Consider the following 18,633-nt stretch of genomic DNA (forward strand, 5'->3'; position numbering starts at 1 on the left):
AACTGTTGTGTCATGATTTAGTGTTTTCCATGTGGTTGGGAACTATTTCGCTTTGATTTTTAAATGAATATTTGTCCTTTTTATTTTATAAATCTACTCCTGTTCTTATATCATTGTACTTAGCAAGAACTTAAATTTTTTCTTACCGAGTTTGAAAATTTTTCATGGTTTTTGTGACCATAACAAGCATGGACATTGAGAAACGGTTAGCATATATATTTTACTAACTTCTCATTTATACTATACTTTAATAAAAAAACATAGCTTCGTTACTCTGAAACAAACACAAAAAAAATCAAAAAGATTAGAACATGATGATCCAACGCTCCCGTGCTGTACAAGCAACTAGAAAAAAAAACAATTACCGGGAAGAGCTGTCTCAGGCAAGGAGCACAACGACAAGGACAAGCATTTTAGACTCCTCATCTTTATAAATTGGTTATGAAGATTTTTCAGACGCGACTTTTGGAATACACTTACCAAGGACAAGCATATTAGAGTCCCATGAGAAGGAAAGCTTAGCCAAACTGTGACTGCATACTAACAAAATGTCTTGCTCCTTTAATTAATAGTAACTGTAGATTGGTGTCTATACAACTCCCATTCTGTTACAAATGGAAAGTTATTTCAAAGGCTGGCCGTTACAGACGTACCCGCATATTGTTCCTCTCTTCTAAAGCTTAACCAACAACGTATCAAAAGACATGGTGAAGACTCAAGCTGAAGGTAAAGCAAAAGCTAAAAGAGGGAGACCTTTCAAAAATCTTAATATTTCTGAAGCTTCTACAGCATCATCATCATCTACAGCGAAAAAACCCATAAGAAAAGGAATGGTTAGTCCTAAACAAACTTCTTCCTACTCTGTACAACTAAGTATTATGACTAACTCAAGTCCTTTAAAATCGGATCATGCAGCACCTGATCTAGAGAAACCTTGGTTTCAAGAGCAATATCTATCACTCGCACCAGGCCTCTTAGTCGGCCAAATATCAGATGTAGCTCGCTCTAATGGTAAATCATCTGTTATGCCGTAATTCAATTTCTTTCCACATGTTCTTTGACACACGTTCCCGTACTCTTTTCTACTCACAGTGGCTAATGGAAGACTGGCAAGACACATAAGACTTGCAATCCGCCGAAGCAAACATGACAAGTTGCAACAGCAAGGCAAGCTAAAAACATACAGATACTTTGCAACGCTTCCAACTGAATGTAATAAAAATTACTAACATTTTTTTTTAAAACAGCAACTCTTACTACAAGTGGAAGCCGTCAAGGTATTATAAATCTACCTGATCATGTTACACATACTTACCAGTACAATTGTGACTCAGAAAAGATTTTTGAAATGGCAGTGAGGAGAAGAAAACCAGATGTAAATAAGTGGGAGTTGGTAACATGCTATGCTTGTCAAGCTATTGTCTGGATTGGTGAGGCTGTGGTGCAGGAGACACGAAATTCCCCCAGGATGTTTAGCATATGCTGTCAGCAAGGACGTGTGAAGCTGCCACCTAGACGTCAGCCACCATCACCTTTGAAAGAGCTGTTTGATAGACCAAGTTTTATGCTACAGATTCGAGTGGCTAATGGAATGTTATCATTCACATCGATGGGTGGTCAGATTGACCACACTGTGACAGGCACTCCTGGACCCTTCGCATTTAGGCTCCATGGACAGACTCACCACAGGATTGGCTCTCTCCTTCCACCTGAAGGCAATGCTCCACAGTATCTGCAGATGTATATAGTGGACACAGAGAATGAGGTAGCAAACAGAAAGAAGGCTTTCAGCAAAGGTACATCCTCTGTGGAGATTGATGACAGTTTGATAGCTGATTTAATCAAGATGTTGGATGAGAATAACCACCTGGCCAAAACTTTCCGTCATGCAAGAGATCGTCTTTTATCCAGTGATGCAGTTGAGTTCAGTCTCACCTTGGTAAATCAAAAGCATAGAGGGAGGCAATATGACTTGCCAACTGCTGGAGAGATTGGTGGCCTTATAATTGGTGATTTCAATTCAGAATCGGCAGGTAAAGACATTGTGGTTGAGTACAAATCAGCAAAGCTCCAGAGGATAAGCGATTTACACCCTCTATTTATGAGCCTTCAGTACCCATTACTCTTTCCATATGGAGAATATGGTTATGACGAGAAAATACTCTATGATGTGTCTGTCAACTCAAATATAAAAAGAGAATACATGACAATGAGAGAATATTATGCTCACCAGATCCAAACTAGGCCATCTGAGGGTATGACTATCATCAAGTCAGGAAGGCTACTACATCAGTATATTGTTGATACCTACACTGCAACAGAGCAGGAGAGACTTCGGTTTCTCAGACTTAACCAGAAGAAACTGCGAGCTGAATTATATACAAATGTCTGCGACACCTTAGACAGTGGAGATACAGATGCTGCGCACATAGGGAAAAAAGTCATACTGCCTTCTTCATTCCCTGCAGGACCCCGCTATATGTCTGAGAAATATCAAGATGACATGGCTCTCTGTCGTTTTTATGGTAACCCCAACCTTTTCATCACATTCACAGCAAAACCAAATTGGGTTGAACTGAAAGAGCACCTGGACGCCTACGAAGGTGACTCGCCCAACAACATACCAGACCTTGAGTGCAGAGTTTTTAAACTTAAGCTTGACGAGATGATGTCAGACCTTAAGAATTGTGTTTTCCTTCCAAAAACGGCTGCAGGTATATTATAAGCTACGTTATATTCATACATGTGGTATCCTTGTCGTAATTTACTCAGTTTCTTGACTAACAATGTATTTTTATGCTATAATACAGTAGCCTACACGATTGAGTTTCAAAAACGGGGACTCCCCCACGCCCATATTCTTCTTTGGTTCGAAGGATTTAGAGGAGAGGCCACAGCAGCAGATATTGATCAGTACATATCAGCTGAGCTCCCTGACAGAGACACAGACCGAGAGGGCTTCGAGTTGGTTAAGAGACACATGATTCACGGGCTGTGTGGAAAAAGACGGCCACAATCACCCTGTATGGAGAAAGGAGAGTGCACAAAGAAGTATCCTAAAGCCTACTCAAACAACACAAAGATTGATAAGTCTGGCTTTGTTGTTTACAGAAGATGTGTTCATAGCAGCGCCTACGTTTTGAAAGGAACTGTGGAGCTAGACAATCAATACGTGGTGCCACATAACCTACCACTCCTCAAAAAATATCAAGCCCATATCAATGTTGAGTGGTGCTGCAAGACCAGTGCTGTTAAATATATTTTCAAATACATAACTATGGGGGTGGATCGAGCACTGCTACTGCTTCAGGAGAAGGGGAAGAGCAAAGAAGAAATAGAGAAAAAAAAAGCACCTTGAGCTTGATGAAATAGACAGATTTCAGGAGTGTCGTTATATTTCAGCATGTGAGGCTTCATGGAGATTGTTTTCTTTTCACATCCACCACAACCAGCCTTCGGTGATGAAACTGGAACTTCACCTTCCAGGGAAGCACAGGGTTCTAATTGATCCCATTAAGAGTTTAGAGCAAGTTCTCTCAAGAGAAAATATCGAGAAAACAATGCTCACTGCGTATTTTGCTGCAAACGCCAAATATGAAGAAGCCAGGGAGCTTACGTACATTCAGTTCCCATCCCGGTTTGTCTACCATAGTGACATAAAAGAATGGACACCACGGAAACATGGTACATCAATAGGCCGAGTCCCCTATGTCCACCCAGCTGCAGGCGACTTATACTACCTTCGAATCATCGTCAGCGTTGTTAAAGGGGCACTTGGTTTTGAGCACCTCGCCACTGTGGGCACTACAACATTTAAGGAGTATTGGGATGCCTGCTATGCGCTTGGTTTATTGGACAACGATAATGAATGGCATGATGCTATAGTTGAACCATCTTTCTGGGCAACAGGTCGTCAGCTAAGGAGGTTATTCATCACGATCTTGATCTACTGTGAAGTTGGAAACCCTCTTAAGCTTTGGAATCATGTGTGGAACATATTGGCTGAGGATATTTTGTATATGAAACAGAGAGAATTTCATTTTCCAGGCTTGATTCTACAGGAAGAGGAGTTGAAGCAGTACACATTAATGGAGATAGAAAGACTCCTCAAAGAGAATGATAAATCACTGGCTGATTTCCCTGGCATGCCAAAGCCAAATAACAGTGTTCTTCAGGAGATATCAAACACCGTCCTCCGGCATGAGCTCAACTATGACACCGAAAAAGAGGCTGCAGAGCATGACAAACTTTTTACCACGATGAATGAGGACCAGAAAAGCATCTACAGCTCGGTTATAGATTCTGTCAACAACAAATCTGGCCAGTTGTTCTTTGTTTATGGGGCTGGAGGAATCGGAAAGACTTTTTTATACAGAACTATTATTGCCAAACTCCGATCAGTTGGTAAAGTGGTGATACCAGTGGCATCAGCTGGAATTGCAGCACTGTTATTACCAGGAGGAAGAACAGCGCACTCCCGCTTCAAGCTTCCTCTCAAATTGAGCGAAACATCTCTCTGTGAGATTAAATATGGCTCTATGTTGGTAAATCTGATCTCCAAAACAGACTTGATCATATGGGACGAGGCTCCTATGGCTCACCGTCAGACTTTTGAAACGTTGGACCGCACACTTAGAGACCTACAAGCTATGGAGGATCCAGCAGCTGCTGATAAACCTTTTGGTGGAAAGACAGTTCTTCTTGGGGGTGATTTCAGACAGATTTTGCCTGTTATAACTCAGGGATCTAGGCAGGACACAGTCAGAGCTTCTATCAGTAAGTCGTACCTCTGGCCCTTTGCACGAGTCCACACTTTAACCATCAACATGAGACTGAGCCAAGCTGACAAAGAATTTGCAAAATGGATACTCGAAGTTGGTAATGGAACAACGCCAACTATGGCAACAGAGGGTAGATGTGAAGAGGAAAGTGATTGCGAGGTCTGATCATCCCCATCAGGCTATCTCAGATGCTGCTTATCCAGACTTCGTTAAGAATTATTTAAACCGGACCTATTTAACAGAAAGAGCTATCTTAGCACCCACAAACGCTAGTGCCAATGAGATCAACTCCTATCTTCTGTCTAAGGTTCCATCCGCAGAGAAAGAGTATTTAAGTTCAGACAGTGATGCTTTTGAGAGCACACCAGAGGAGGATTTTACAAATAATTACACTCAAGAATACTTAAACTCGCTAGAGTTTCAAGGTTTGCCACCGCATAAACTATGTCTGAAGGTTGGTGCTCCTGTGATGATGTTGCGCAATCTGGACCAGTATTATGCGCTATGCAATGGAACACAAATGGTTATTTCACGGTTGGGCCACAGAGTTCTAGAGGCTGAGCTTTTAACAAGGACTCATGTTGGAGACAGAGTTCTTATTCCAAGGATACAATTATCCCCAACGGACAGTATTCATCCTTTTACTTTTCGCAGAAGGCAATACCCAATCAGATTGTGTTATGCGATGACAATAAATAAGAGCCAAGGTCAGAGTCTGAAACAGGTTGCACTCTACCTTCGTAGACCAGTTTTTAGTCATGGCCAGCTGTATGTTGCTCTCTCACGAGTCACGACTCCAGAAGGATTGAAGATACTTGATGACAGTGAAGGCATGGCAAGGAAAGACGTTGTTACTAATATTGTCTACAGAGAGATATTCAGTAATCTCCAGACCAGTAAGTCACTTAGAACCAAACCCTGATCAATATACTTCTACCTAAACACATTATATACGAACCTAATCTTCACTCCATTCGTTACAGGAACAACATAGGATCCCGTACTGGTACGTAATACCACAGAAGTCAGGAACTGACGGTTTTCATGAGATGGTGATCCAATATTTAGACTACTCTGTTTTTCAAATTTGCAGATACTTTTTAAAGTCACAGACTCAACCGTTCTAAACACCAGATGTTTCTTACTTTTTATGCAACATGTTTGTCTTACGAACCAAATATCTTATTGTCGCAAATACCAAATACAGTCAACGTCCTTAGCATATCTACGAAGCTCTATATTAATATTACGACACCGTAATATACTAATATAGAGTTTGTTAGAGAGATTTTGCTTCAGAATTTTTAAAAAGTAAGTTTGTTAGAGTTTTATAGAGTTTTAGGACATTCAACTAAATCCAGTCTTTATATATAAAGTAAGCTTTGGATCCCTCCTGATGATGCCAACAAGGACGCCACGTCATCAATTCGCGGGCTCCTGTTCCGACACGTCAGAAACGCACCGTTTCATTAAAGCGTGATTCTATTTATACGGGCTTGGCGTTTGGGCTTCATGTTGCGTTTGGGCTTCATGTTGCGTTCGTATGCGGCCCGACGACCACAATCTTCTGCTGGAACCCTAATCAGCCTCTACGCTCTCCTTCGTGTTCTCCGCTCTCCTTCGATCGGCGCAGATGCGATCCAGCAGCTGTAACGGTTCTTCGATAATTAATGGTCTTAAATCTTCTTTAATCACCATCCCACTACGAAGCTCCCTCCTGCGCCGTACCTCTGCTATATAAAGATCTCACCGGTGCGTATCGCGTTATCTACACTTTTATACTCTCGCGACTCATTCATACTCGAATCTTACCCCTCATCTTTCTCAATGGCTATGGCAAAGGTTTTCTTTTCCGATCTCAAGTCTGGGCGGTGCTCATCTGTTGTGGAGGCGAGACTGCTTCGATTCTGGGAGGCTAGGAATGTTAAGCGTGGTGGAGAGCTAATGTGGATGGATCTGCTCATGGTTGATGTCAACGTGAGTTACTCATTCTGATTAAATCTGAATGCGTTTGTCTAATATTTTTTAGAAATGTTGATTTTCCCATATGTTCTTTGTTCTAGAAATATTAGAGTCTTACTGATCTGATCTAATATTATATATGAGCCGTAACGTGATTATGCGTTTGTCTAATATTTTTTAGAAATGTTGATTTTCCCATATGTTCTTTGTTCTAGAAATATACGAGTCTTACTGATCTGATCTAATATTATATATGAGCCATAACGTGATTATTATTATTGATTTGATTTGGCATTGATCTTGCTGTTTATTATTTAGGTTTTGGTTCCTGTTATTTATAGTACTGATGATCCGTTTGGGTTTATACCGTTATAACACTGACATATTCTTTACTGCATTTCAGTCGACTATGATGCAAGTCACGATCAGTGCTGGCCGTCTCCCACAGTTCCGGGAAATGCTCCATGCCGGGACAATGTTTTCCGTGTCCGGTTTTGAAGTCTCCAGATGCGCGCAGAATTTTTGGTTCACTGATTCGTCTTTGATGATCCGGTTCAACGAGTCCACCTCATTCCAAAAGTTGACCGAACCTGTCTCCCTCTTGCCAGAGGAAGCATTCCGGTTCCATAACCAATCGGAGCTGATTGGTCTTGCCAATACAAATACTCAGCTACCAGGTATGTTGATCACAACTGAAACGTCCTTATATGTTGTTGATGCTCTGAGTATATAGAGTTATGATCAGTCTGACTTTATAAGAAAATAATACCGGCTTCGAACTTGATGTAGACATCATAGGTGAGATATTGAGTGTGAAGAGCACGGTTTGCGATCCTCCGGAGGAGAAGAATCGTGTTATTGTGACTCTGAAGCTGGATAGGTAACTGTCATTGTGTCTTTGCTATATATGTTGTCCATATATTAATTCCGAACGTATTATATGGATTTTTTTGATGACAATTAATTTTCTGATATGTGCAGTGATGAGACTGTCACTTTAAGCTTCTTTGACTCTCAGGCTGTTGCTTTCCATAAACAGCTTGAGGCTATGAGGTTTGATCCAAAGGTCATGGTCGTCACTAGCATAAATCCCAAGATTGTCAGAGGTATTGAATTGTGTGGTCTCATTTAAAGTCATAGCACTTTAGTCTTGACAAATTTATTAATCTACGTAGGTCGTCTGTTTCTTAACGCTACGTCGGGAACACACGTGTATTTTGATAAGAAGACTAGAGCAGGGGATGCTCGATTTTACAAGTATGTTTGTCGTTTATTAACCGTGTGTTTGTGCATTCGGTTGTTCTTTGCCTTATCATTATATGCTGCATAGGTTGATCGCCAGAGATACCGGTTTGCCGTCGGCCGCTCCGCTGCTAAGGTCGTATGCGAAGGTGAAGACTATGACAATTGCTGACCTCAGCAGTTTCATCGTTACTGCTGAATCTCAGGTATACTAGCTCTTGGGTTTGTTTTGTACTTTTGATTTGTAATGTTAGTGTTTGCTTTGCACGTGAGTCTTACTTATATGATGCAGGAGATTGATTTTCTGTGCACCGGGAAGGTTGTCCGTGTTGACACGTATAAGGGGTGGTGTTATGTTGCTTGCTCCAAATGCAGTAAGAAATTACAGCGGACTGAGTCTGCATTCACGTGTGGAGTATGCAATAATTCACATGCTGTTGGGGCCCTTCTGTAAGTAGCGCAATCTTTATATATGAGGATTTATACATCTGATGGGAACCTGACATCGCCTTTATTATCTTCATATAGCTATCGTGTGGAGATGGCAATATCTGATGATACTGCAGAAGGAACATTCGTATGGTTCGATGGTGTATTAACGAAGCTGCATAGTATCCAAGCAAGTGAAGCTGCACAGATGCTGGTATTAATCATAACTTTTTACATTCGTGATGTCAAACGTTGAAAGCATTCTTACTTACCATCTTATTTCCTGTCAAAAGGCTGAAGACGGTGTGAACCCTGAGGACACTAGGTTACCTCCGTTCATTGCAGACATGGAAGGAAAAACGTACACTTTCCAAGTGAGGGTCACTGCGTTCAACTTCACCGAGCATCACAAGACATTCACCATAACACGTATTGCTGAGGATCATGGTCGTCTGCCAGTAGATGGCGTGGGGAACAATGTAAGTTACATGTGTATCGTGTTGTTAAACTAGCTGCTTGCTGATTGCATATACGTGTTTGTATTATAAAATCAATGTACAGGGAGATGATGATGACGATGATGATAATGCTGACAACCCGAACATCAAGCCATCACCTGCTGCTGATGACCAAGGTGGAACCAGTAAGGCGCGTAAGAAGACTGACGCAGTATCGTCAAAGATGGTGAAGAAGGCACGTGCTGGTTGAGATTTATCAACGATCAATAATGTTCAGACTATCGTTCACATAATGCTTAGGCATCTTTATTTGGTTTCGCATATTTGGATGTTTCTATGTTGGATAATCCCCATTATATGGGCGCTTTAATTTTAACTTTATTGCATTCCGGTTAATTCTTGATTATGAGGTGTTATCATTCCGGTAAGTCTATTATGTTACATTATATGTGTTTAAAAATAAAATAGGATTTTTTGTCGTTAGTTACGTATCTATATAGTAAGCTTTTACATTATATATGTGTTTAAAAATATAAATAGAGTTTTCTGACGTTAGTTACGTATCTATAGAGTAAGCTTTTACATTATACGTGTTTAAAAGTAAAATTATAATTTTCTGACGTTGGTTACGTATCAAATTTGAAGTTTGGTTAGTCTGGTATAAAATTAATATTGTCGTGTTCAACATTCCGGTTTAGATTATGGTTTCTTTTATACTGGCCAAGTATCTTTACGGTGTTCTTCTCATGGCCACGGGTATGATCAACAAGGGGAAGAAGATACTTTCAAAGCTGACTGATGCTATTGGTCTTGACTCCGTTGAGACGAGCTGGGAGAACGTCCAGGCATCCTTGAGTCATCTTACCGTGGAAATGAAAGACGTGTACATGGACTCCGTCATAAGCATGGAACCAGAACTCAATTGCCATCCACCAGAGGTCAACACAGTCTGCTTCAAATGTTACCACGCCTACATCATGACAGAGTTTTTTGAGATGGACTTAGGGCTCAACCCAGCGGTTGTAGCTGCTTGAGGAGTTTATCAGTACACGATGAAGGCGGTTGGACCATATTCATGTTTTCATGTTCTTTTTAAATTTTCCATTTAAGCTATTATATGGAATTTTCTATCAGTTTTTTTTTATATTTCCTGTTATGTTGAGTTTATGCTCAATAATTTCAGATTTATGTTTTATTTAATGAAAACTCAAAAAAAAACAATGTTAATTATCCAATAAAGAAAACAACGACACTCAACTTACTCTGGTAAATTGAATATTTCCATAAAAAATAAATTTAGAAAAAAATTAAAATAAAAAAACCTACATAATTAATATATTAATCTATAGATATCCAGATCCAAACCGGGTAACTCGAACTGATAATTGCAGCTGCATGTATATAACTTCGGTTGCGTCAGACCCACGTAAATACGTATTGTCATTCCCTACACACTACAAATTAGCATGCAATGCAATTGCGACTACAACTCTAATCAAACACAAACGCACTCATCTACATCTTCCCACGTCATTCCATGGATCCAAGTGAATTCAGCATGAAGATATTATCAAGCATTTCCAATCTTTATTTTATCACCATATTCGTTTCGGAAAATTCCAGCTCCATTGTGTCCAAAAAGGCCCAAACTGATCCAATTAAACGGTAGGCCCACCTGGCCCACAAACAATTGATCAAGATGAGTTTCCAGATTATAGCGAGCGTATAACATATGCATAATATGATAAATAGTGGCACAACTAAACATCATAAATATTTTAAAATGATTTTCCACAAAAAAATATACAGTATATATTGTTTCCCAGGTTGAGTATCAGATATTCTATTTGTTCCGGTGTGAGGTAACGTAATTTGTGGTAAATTTGTTTTTAATAAATTAATAGCTGCAACCGCATTTAGTCACGCAGCCAAATATGGAAAATAATTGACTACACATATTTCTGAACTAATTATTTGGTAACGGTCGATGAGATGCATATCGATGATCAATAGTGTTCAGAACCATTTTAGCCAAAACCCGATTACCCTAAGACCTGTGTGAAACTATCAAAGTAATGGTGAATAAAACACGTAAAAGAGATTTAGATCCTGGTGCGGGTGAGCCAAGTAACAATGAAAGAAGCTTGGGTGCGTACAGAGGAACAGCATACGACCGCGTGAACATGGGAGTCTCAAGTACTGGTACACACAACGAACTTACGGTTTTAACCGATGAAATTGGGTACGTGTTGTCACGATTTATAACATTGCCCCTGTATACTCTTCATCAGGTGATCAAACGGCAATCGAATCGCGTTTATCCCGACGTGCACGAATGGTTATTCAGTCATCAAAACGGACTCAATCGCCTTCAATTGGTTAGTAACTATTTAGTGTGACCAGCAGTAGATCATGTTATCATCATTCACCTGTATTAACTTAAAGATCGGACTTTCCGTAGCTAACACGCAACCCATGAAGAAACGCAGAGTTGGCAGACCAATGATCATCTCAGGTACAGATAGTGATCCAAAGTTTCTTTAATATATATATATATTTCTAACAAGCCTAATCAACGCGAACAGCTTCTCCAACACCAGCATCTGTTTCAAGCGACGCTCATCCCCCCGACACTCCTTATGCAGTATCATCTCGGATCGCCAGACAACTTCGGCTATCAATACGTAGATAGGAAAAAACAGCTAGGTTGACGGCGTCGGCGTCCGCATCTGGTAATTATTTGGACATGCCTAGCTAATAGCAAGTTAAACCAAATATAGTTACAGATATTCTTGCGCTGACATTGTCCTACAGCGTCTTCATCAAACAGCTCAGTAACTAGACGCGCGGCGTCTACATCAAGCGGCTCAAGACTTAGACGTATGCTGAGTAAACTCCGGAATCGTTTGATAATATGGTCGTAGCACATAGACATAACTTGACTATGTTTCATTTTGATTCAAGGTACAAAAGGCCACAAGCCATGTGACAAATGGGATATAGTCCATCATGTCCATCGTGTAGAGCATTACTATGGAATGCAGAAGCAACTGGTGTACAGACGAACAGAGATGCAAAACAGTTTAGTCTATGTTGCCAGAGAGGTCGAGTGAGGCTTCCACCGGTCCGAGAACCACCATCTCCATTGCTAGAGCTCCTAGAGTCGCCTAAATTCAGACCCCACATCAGAGTTGGAAACAGTTTGCTTGCTTTCACATCCATGGGTGCACAAGTCGATCATAGCGTTACTGGAACTCCTGGACCTTTTACGTTTCGGGTTCATGGCCAGATCATTCATAGAATTGGTTCTATGCTACCTGACGATGGTAACGATCCCGAGTATTTGCAGCTCTATATTTTCGACACTGATAATCAGGGCTGTGCCTGACTATAGGCTGATCAAGCACATGCTTGGGACCCTGATGTGTATAAGTATTTTAAGGGTCAATTTTTTTAACAAAATGTGGTTAGTTCTATTTGTCTTTGTCCATTTATTTCCTACAAAGGGTTGGGGGTTCAATTCTTTGCCCCATAAATTTTAATGCTTTTCCATGATAAATAATTGAAGGGCCCAAAAAAGCCAGGCACGACCCTGCTGATAATGAGCTAGAAAACCGAAAGAAGTCTCTTACAAAAGGTTCATCTCCGCTGGCAGTGGAGGATACAGTCATCGTCCAGTTGATTGAGATGCTAGATATTAGTAACCACCTAGCCAAGACTTTCAGGCACGCACGCGACCGTTTTCGAGCGACCGGGGAAATTGAATTCAGTATCACATTGGTCAGCCAACCAAATAGAGGTCGTCAATATGATCTTCCTACAGCGAGTGAGATTGGTGGACTAATAATTGGTGATTTGTCTGCGACCTCGGTAGGAAGAGATATTGTGGTTGAGCTCAAATCATCTGCGCTACAAAGAATAGGTGATCTACACCTGTTACTGATGAGTCTTCAGTATCCATCATTGTTTCCATAAGGAGAAACGGGTTACCATGAGCGACTGCCATATGAGGGGCCTGAAGCATCCACTGTGAGAAGAGAATACATGACGATGCGAGAGTTCTATGCTTACCAGCTACAAACTAGGCCTTCAGAAGGAATGACAATTATTAAGGGTGGATGATTGCTGCACCAGTACATTGTTGACGCGTACGTGGCTGTAGAGACGGAGCGTCTGCGATTTATTAGTCTAAATCAGAAAAAACAGCGAACAGACCTGTATAACAATGTATGTGACGCCGTTGAAACCGGCGATGTGGATGCTACACAAATTGGTAAGAAGATCATCCTCCCTTCATCCTTCACCGCCGGACCCCGGTACATGTCTGAAAAGTATCAGGACGCAATGGCTATATGCCGTTGGTATGGGAATCCTCATCTCTTTATCACCGTCACCGCGAACCCTAATTGGTGGAACTCAGTAATCATCTTGATGCGTATGGAGGTGATTCCGCTAATAGCCGACCTGACCTTGAATGTCGAATCTTCAAAATAAAGCTTGATGAGATGATGGCAGACTTCAAAAAGGGAAAATTCTTCCCTAAGCTAGACACAGGTAAAAATCTTATTATCTAATATTATTTTTCATTATGTTACCCACCCATAAAAGAATGTTATTATTTTATTATGATTCAACTCACATTTGCATTATTCAAAGTAAGTTTTAAAATAATACAATTTACTATATTATAAAATACTAAGGATTCCAAAAGTTAGTTTGAGTGCTGAGACATCACGGAGCTATGTATATATATAGATATATATATAAATATAATTCAACAAACATTTTAGATTTGTATAACCATAAAGTTTAAGACCACAACATAAAGCGGAAATAATAGTCAAAATAATACAATTTCTCAAAAAATTAACAGAAAATATAAGAAAATATCAAAACTATAAAATACTAAGATGCTAAATTAAATACATATAATTCGGTTTGAAAAGTTTGAATCACTCAAACACAATTCCAATGGAAATCTACAATAATATATTTTATTCATCACACTATTAATATATTTGATGGAAAATAATAGGAGTAAAATTCGAATGTCAGGCAACTTCATCTCTATTGCTAATTTTCCCCAAACCTCGATATTTAGATGCATATAGAATTCGATAAATTTTTCCCGTCTACGGGTTGTTAACTTTGTTATATCTTTGGCTACATATTTTGATAGTAATTAATGATATTGGAATGATTTTCGATCTATGTTATCATCTAATATATCTCTTTCATCATTATTGTAGCTGTCTACACCATTGAGTTTCAGAAACGAGGTCTGCCCCATGTCCATATATTACTATGGTTGAAAGGAATAAAGAAGGAAGTAACCGCTTCGATGATTGATGAATATATCTCAGCTGAGTTTCCCGATAGAGAAGTTGATAAAGAGGGGTTTGAACTGGTAGAGCGGCATATGATTCATGGCCCGTGTGGTAAAATGCGACCCAAGTCGCCATGCATGGAAAAAGGAGAGTGTACTAAGAGTTTTCCTAAACCTTCTTCGGATCAAACAAGAATTGAAAAATATGGATTTGTTGTTTATAGAAGGAGAGCTGGTACTGGAGATTTTGTAGTCAAGGGCGATATCGAGCTGGATAATCGTTTCGTTGTGCCTCATAATCTTAGCCTGCTGAAAAAATACCAAGCCCACATCAACTTTGAATGGTGTTGCAGAACCAGCGCAATAAAATATATTTTCAAATACATAACGAAAGGCGTTGATAGAGCAACTGTCCTTATACACAAGAATGAGCCGGACACGACTAACGAGATCAACAACTTTCTCTAGTGTCGGTACATATCAGCTTGCGAAGGTTCATGGAGATTGTTCGCTTTTCCTATACACTATAACCAGCCCAATGTTGTGAAGCTTCCCGTACATCTACCAGGTCAGCATGTGATGGTGTTTGACGAAACTGCTGACTTATCAAAGGTGGTCTACCGAGAAAAATTGATAAGTCAATGTTAACAGCGTTCTTTGAGGCATGCGACACGTATGAAGAAGCTAGGGAGCTGACATATGTTGAATTTCCTTCAAGGTTTGTCTACCATTCAAGCGACAGGATATGGACACCAAGACTGCAAGGGGAAGCTATTGGGAGAGTCGTGTATGTCAGTCCAGCGTCTGGTGATAGATACTTCTTAAGGATGTTGCTAAATGTTGTTAGAGGTCCTAGAGGGTATGACGTGTTATACACAGTAGGGGATGTGGTGTATAAGAAATTCAAAGAAGCGTGCTATGCACGAGGATTACTTGATGATGATAAAGAGTGGCATGAAGCAATAGAGGAGCCATCTTCATGGGCAATCGGTCGGCAGCTGAGAAGGCTGTTTGTGCTTATCTTGGTTTATTGTCAAGTCGTAGACCCACTCAAGCTTTGGGAGCATACTTGGATGTTTCTAGCATAGGACATACTGTACATGAAACGAAAGGAGTTTCGATTTCCAGGTCTCGAATTACAAGATGAGCAGTTAAAGCAGTATACACTGCTCGAGGTGAAAAACACTTAAAAGAGCATAACCAGTCTCTAGCAGACTATGTTGATATGCCTCAGCCAAGAATTCAATACTATCAGAGATAAACAACCAAGTTTTGCGGCAGGAACTGATGTATGACGTTGAAAAGGAGAAGGAGACACATAGAGTATTGTTTTCGGCGATGAATATTGATCAGCAGAAAGTATATGATGCTGTTCTGAAGTCAGTAGACGAACGGTTGGGACAATTAATTTTTGTCTCAGGTGCAGGAGGCACAGGAAAGACATACCTATACAGAACTATTATCGCAAGGCTTAGGTCAGTTGGCAAAGTAGTTATACCGGTTGCTACATCTGGCATCGCAGCACTGCTGCTCCCAGGAGGAAGGACAGCGCACTCTCGGTTGAAATTACCTCTGAATCTAGATGATCGTTCAATGTGTGAAATTCACAAAGGGTCAAGTTTAGCCGCATTGATATCTAAGGCGGACCTAATAATATGGGACGAAGCTCCGATGGCACACCGACACGCTTTTGAAACCCTGGATCGTTCCTTCAGAGATTTGTTATCGCATGAGAATCCAGAAGCTGGCACACAGCCCTTTGGTGGCAAGACGGTGCTTCTCGGCGGGGATTTCCGGCAGATTTTGCCATTTATTCCACATGGAAAAAGGCCAGACACTGTTCTCGCATCCATTAGCAAATCATATCTATGGAAAATGGCACGCGTATTCACCTTATCTATCAACATGCGGCTGCGGCAAGAGGACAAGGACTTCGCAAAATGGATACTACAAGTCGGAGATGGGGAAGCTGACGCTTTGACGTCGAATAAACCAAAACACGAGGAAGGGAATCAGATTATTGTGGACAAAAGTTCTTGATCTCTCGCTCTGAGCCACCACACGAAGCTTTGGCGCATTCTGCTTATCCGAACTTTCTCCATAACTACCGGGATAAGGATTACCTAAAAGAGAGAGCCGTGCTGACACCTACCAATATACCGTACATGAGGTGAACGCCTATCTCCTCTCCAAGATCCCATCACAGGCTAGAGAGTATTTGAGTTCTGATTCTGTTGAGCTAGAAGCTACGCCAGACGATGATTGGACCACCCACTACCCGCCAGAGTACCTCAATTCACTAGAGTTTTCGGGCCTGCCTAACCACAGATTGTGCCTCAAAGTTGGTGCTCCGGTGATGATGCTGCGCAATCTTAACCAGGATCAAGGTTTGTGCAATGGTACAAGAATGGTGGTTACTCGCCCAGGTAACAGGGTTGTTAAGGCGAGAATCATGACTGGGACAGATGTCAGAGAAGAAGTTTTGATCCCTAGAATACGACTTAGTCCCACTGATACCATGCATCCCTTCACCTTTAATCGAAGACAATTCCCGATCAGACTGTGCTATGCCATGACAATCAACAAGGGCCAGGGCCAAAGCCTGAACCAAGTTGCTTTATATCTTCCTCGCCCTGTTTTTACTCATGGGCAGTTGTACGTTGCCATGTCTCGAGTAACAACTCCGAATGGGCTTAAGATTTTAGACGAGACTTCCGATATGGACGGTGAAGATGGAGTTACTAATATTGTATAGAAAGAAATCTTTAAGGACGTCCGGATGACCGAGGTTAGCGCTACACAATACTTTACACATTTTTAATATACCCGATTCTGTTTGCATTGACTAACTATCGTAATTTACATTGCATATTGGGACGACTCAATTCTCTAAGTGAACGGATCACATCGTAGGCATCGAAGTGGACAGTTCTTCTGCCATCCCAATCTTATTTTAAAAATTTAAAAACAGTTTATTATCAGGCCATGCGGTCAGTGAGTTGGTTACCTTATTACACTTACTCAAAACATCGTCTACGGAACGTCACAACCTAACGTTTATTCTCTATCCTCTGATTTGGGTTTATATGCTTCAATACCTTTAAATGAAAATACTCAAATAGTAGTAATATATAGGTATAAAAACCCATACACACATAATATAGATAGATAATATGTCATTAACCAATTCATTCCAACGAAACAATTAGAATTACATTATTTTTATACGGAGAAGATTAAAAAATCATAGTATATGTTCCTTTGTTACTCCTTTGTCCATACTCCCAATAATATTAAATTTCATGTATCTACGTATTACTTAACAACATATAACAAAACTCAAACAAACCATTAACTCCCAAGCACGCCTCCCTCCGACAACAATAAAACATGAAACCTATGAACAACCAAGGTTTATTATACTTATAATTTTAGTTTCAAGTTTATTTATAATTTACAACCCATACGGGCGGACCGATCCTAGTAACTATATAAAATAAAACCATGAATGAAAAAAAACTCCAGCTCTTTAACAATTCCGAATAGCGTTCACACAAACGTTAAATAACAATTTACTACGGGCTAACGAGTGAAGTCTAACTCCAAAAAACAATAGTCTGTGCAACTTGGAATTATTAAAAAATTACAACAATACACACTTTTTGAATAAAAATATACTCACAATATTCGAATCCTCCCTCATTAAACCCGTGTGCAGATAAAGGAATATATAATCAATCATACTAAAATCAGAGACAAAAACAACCAACATTATCAGAATATCTTGCGGAACACGTCACAAACTTTAAGCAAATCCCTCAGCTCATTCCATAACAGAACCGTCAAATCTTCATAAAAAGGGCAAGCCGGAATCTTCAATATTTCCTTCCGGACCCATTCAATACAGTATTACAGTATAAAACTGCAAGCCGCACCCAAGAAAATAAATAACCTAGCCCTCTCATTTAACAACCATGGAAAATCCCAACAACCTCTCTCTCTCTTAGAATCATTACCCAGACTTGCTTGGGGAAATACTCTCACGAGTTGCCTCCTCATCCCGCCAATCTATCCGCAATTGCCTAACTGTTTCAAGAAGAATCTCATCAGCTGTTCAAGATGATCGTGTCTTTAAACGCCTAACTTGCGACCACAAGCGATGAACCCTCTGGTCACGTATGAAGCCTACCACAATCTTATGGAAATATGTCTCAGAGTGGAAATCCGGTTTCACACTACATTGAAGGGATCAAGCTCTACTTGTCCAGGAAAGCACCGCAATGGGACTTTTTCACCTTAAGAAGCTGCCGAAGGTCTCTATTGACAGTGGGACCTATCTTTATGCCATCCTTATGCTGTTCACAGGAAACCAAGCAGAGGGTACGGAGTTCTTACGTTCCCTTGGTGGGAGACAAGCAGCGTCGAGCTGATCGTA

At 40.4% G+C, this 18,633-nt stretch overlaps 3 protein-coding genes across 3 annotated transcripts; all 3 read left to right on the forward strand.

Moving 5' to 3' along the window:
- The first annotated feature begins 704 nt into the window (after nucleotides 1-704).
- LOC106398549 lies at nucleotides 705-5,703 on the forward strand. The gene is made up of 7 exons (XM_048770902.1): nucleotides 705-1,011; nucleotides 1,093-1,167; nucleotides 1,248-1,277; nucleotides 1,356-2,714; nucleotides 2,811-3,175; nucleotides 3,453-4,929; nucleotides 5,024-5,703. The coding sequence occupies exons 1-7, from the start codon at nucleotides 705-707 to the stop codon at nucleotides 5,701-5,703; spliced, it is 4,293 nt and encodes a 1,430-aa protein (XP_048626859.1).
- A 911-nt stretch (nucleotides 5,704-6,614) lies between these two features.
- On the forward strand, nucleotides 6,615-9,122 carry LOC125594898. Its single transcript, XM_048770898.1, has 10 exons — nucleotides 6,615-6,758; nucleotides 7,147-7,420; nucleotides 7,533-7,623; nucleotides 7,725-7,849; nucleotides 7,919-8,000; nucleotides 8,074-8,191; nucleotides 8,278-8,435; nucleotides 8,514-8,628; nucleotides 8,708-8,893; nucleotides 8,976-9,122. Exons 1-10 carry the CDS (start codon nucleotides 6,615-6,617, stop codon nucleotides 9,120-9,122), a joined length of 1,440 nt encoding a protein of 479 aa, XP_048626855.1.
- Nucleotides 9,123-15,485: 6,363 nt separating this feature from the next.
- LOC106398550 (ATP-dependent DNA helicase PIF1-like) lies at nucleotides 15,486-16,953 on the forward strand. Its single transcript, XM_048770899.1, has 2 exons — nucleotides 15,486-16,230; nucleotides 16,316-16,953. Exons 1-2 carry the CDS (start codon nucleotides 15,486-15,488, stop codon nucleotides 16,951-16,953), a joined length of 1,383 nt encoding a protein of 460 aa, XP_048626856.1.
- Nucleotides 16,954-18,633: the final 1,680 nt, after the last annotated feature.

The sequence above is a fragment of the Brassica napus genome, assembly GCF_020379485.1.
Source record: "Brassica napus cultivar Da-Ae chromosome C5 unlocalized genomic scaffold, Da-Ae chrC05_Random_43, whole genome shotgun sequence".
Taxonomy (NCBI): domain Eukaryota; kingdom Viridiplantae; phylum Streptophyta; class Magnoliopsida; order Brassicales; family Brassicaceae; genus Brassica; species Brassica napus.

Coding starts and splice junctions, on each gene's coding strand:
- LOC106398550 (XM_048770899.1), top strand. CDS start 15,486: ATGTATGACGTTGAAAAGGAGAAGGAGACACATAGAGTATTGTTTTCG. Junction 16,231..16,315: donor TCAGATTATTGTGGACAAAA/GTTCTTGATCTC, acceptor TACCGGGATAAG/GATTACCTAAAAGAGAGAGC.
- LOC106398549 (XM_048770902.1), top strand. CDS start 705: ATGGTGAAGACTCAAGCTGAAGGTAAAGCAAAAGCTAAAAGAGGGAGA. Junction 1,168..1,247: donor TGACAAGTTGCAACAGCAAG/GCAAGCTAAAAA, acceptor TTTTTAAAACAG/CAACTCTTACTACAAGTGGA. Junction 2,715..2,810: donor CCTTCCAAAAACGGCTGCAG/GTATATTATAAG, acceptor GCTATAATACAG/TAGCCTACACGATTGAGTTT.
- LOC125594898 (XM_048770898.1), top strand. CDS start 6,615: ATGGCAAAGGTTTTCTTTTCCGATCTCAAGTCTGGGCGGTGCTCATCT. Junction 8,629..8,707: donor GTGAAGCTGCACAGATGCTG/GTATTAATCATA, acceptor TCCTGTCAAAAG/GCTGAAGACGGTGTGAACCC. Junction 8,894..8,975: donor TAGATGGCGTGGGGAACAAT/GTAAGTTACATG, acceptor ATCAATGTACAG/GGAGATGATGATGACGATGA.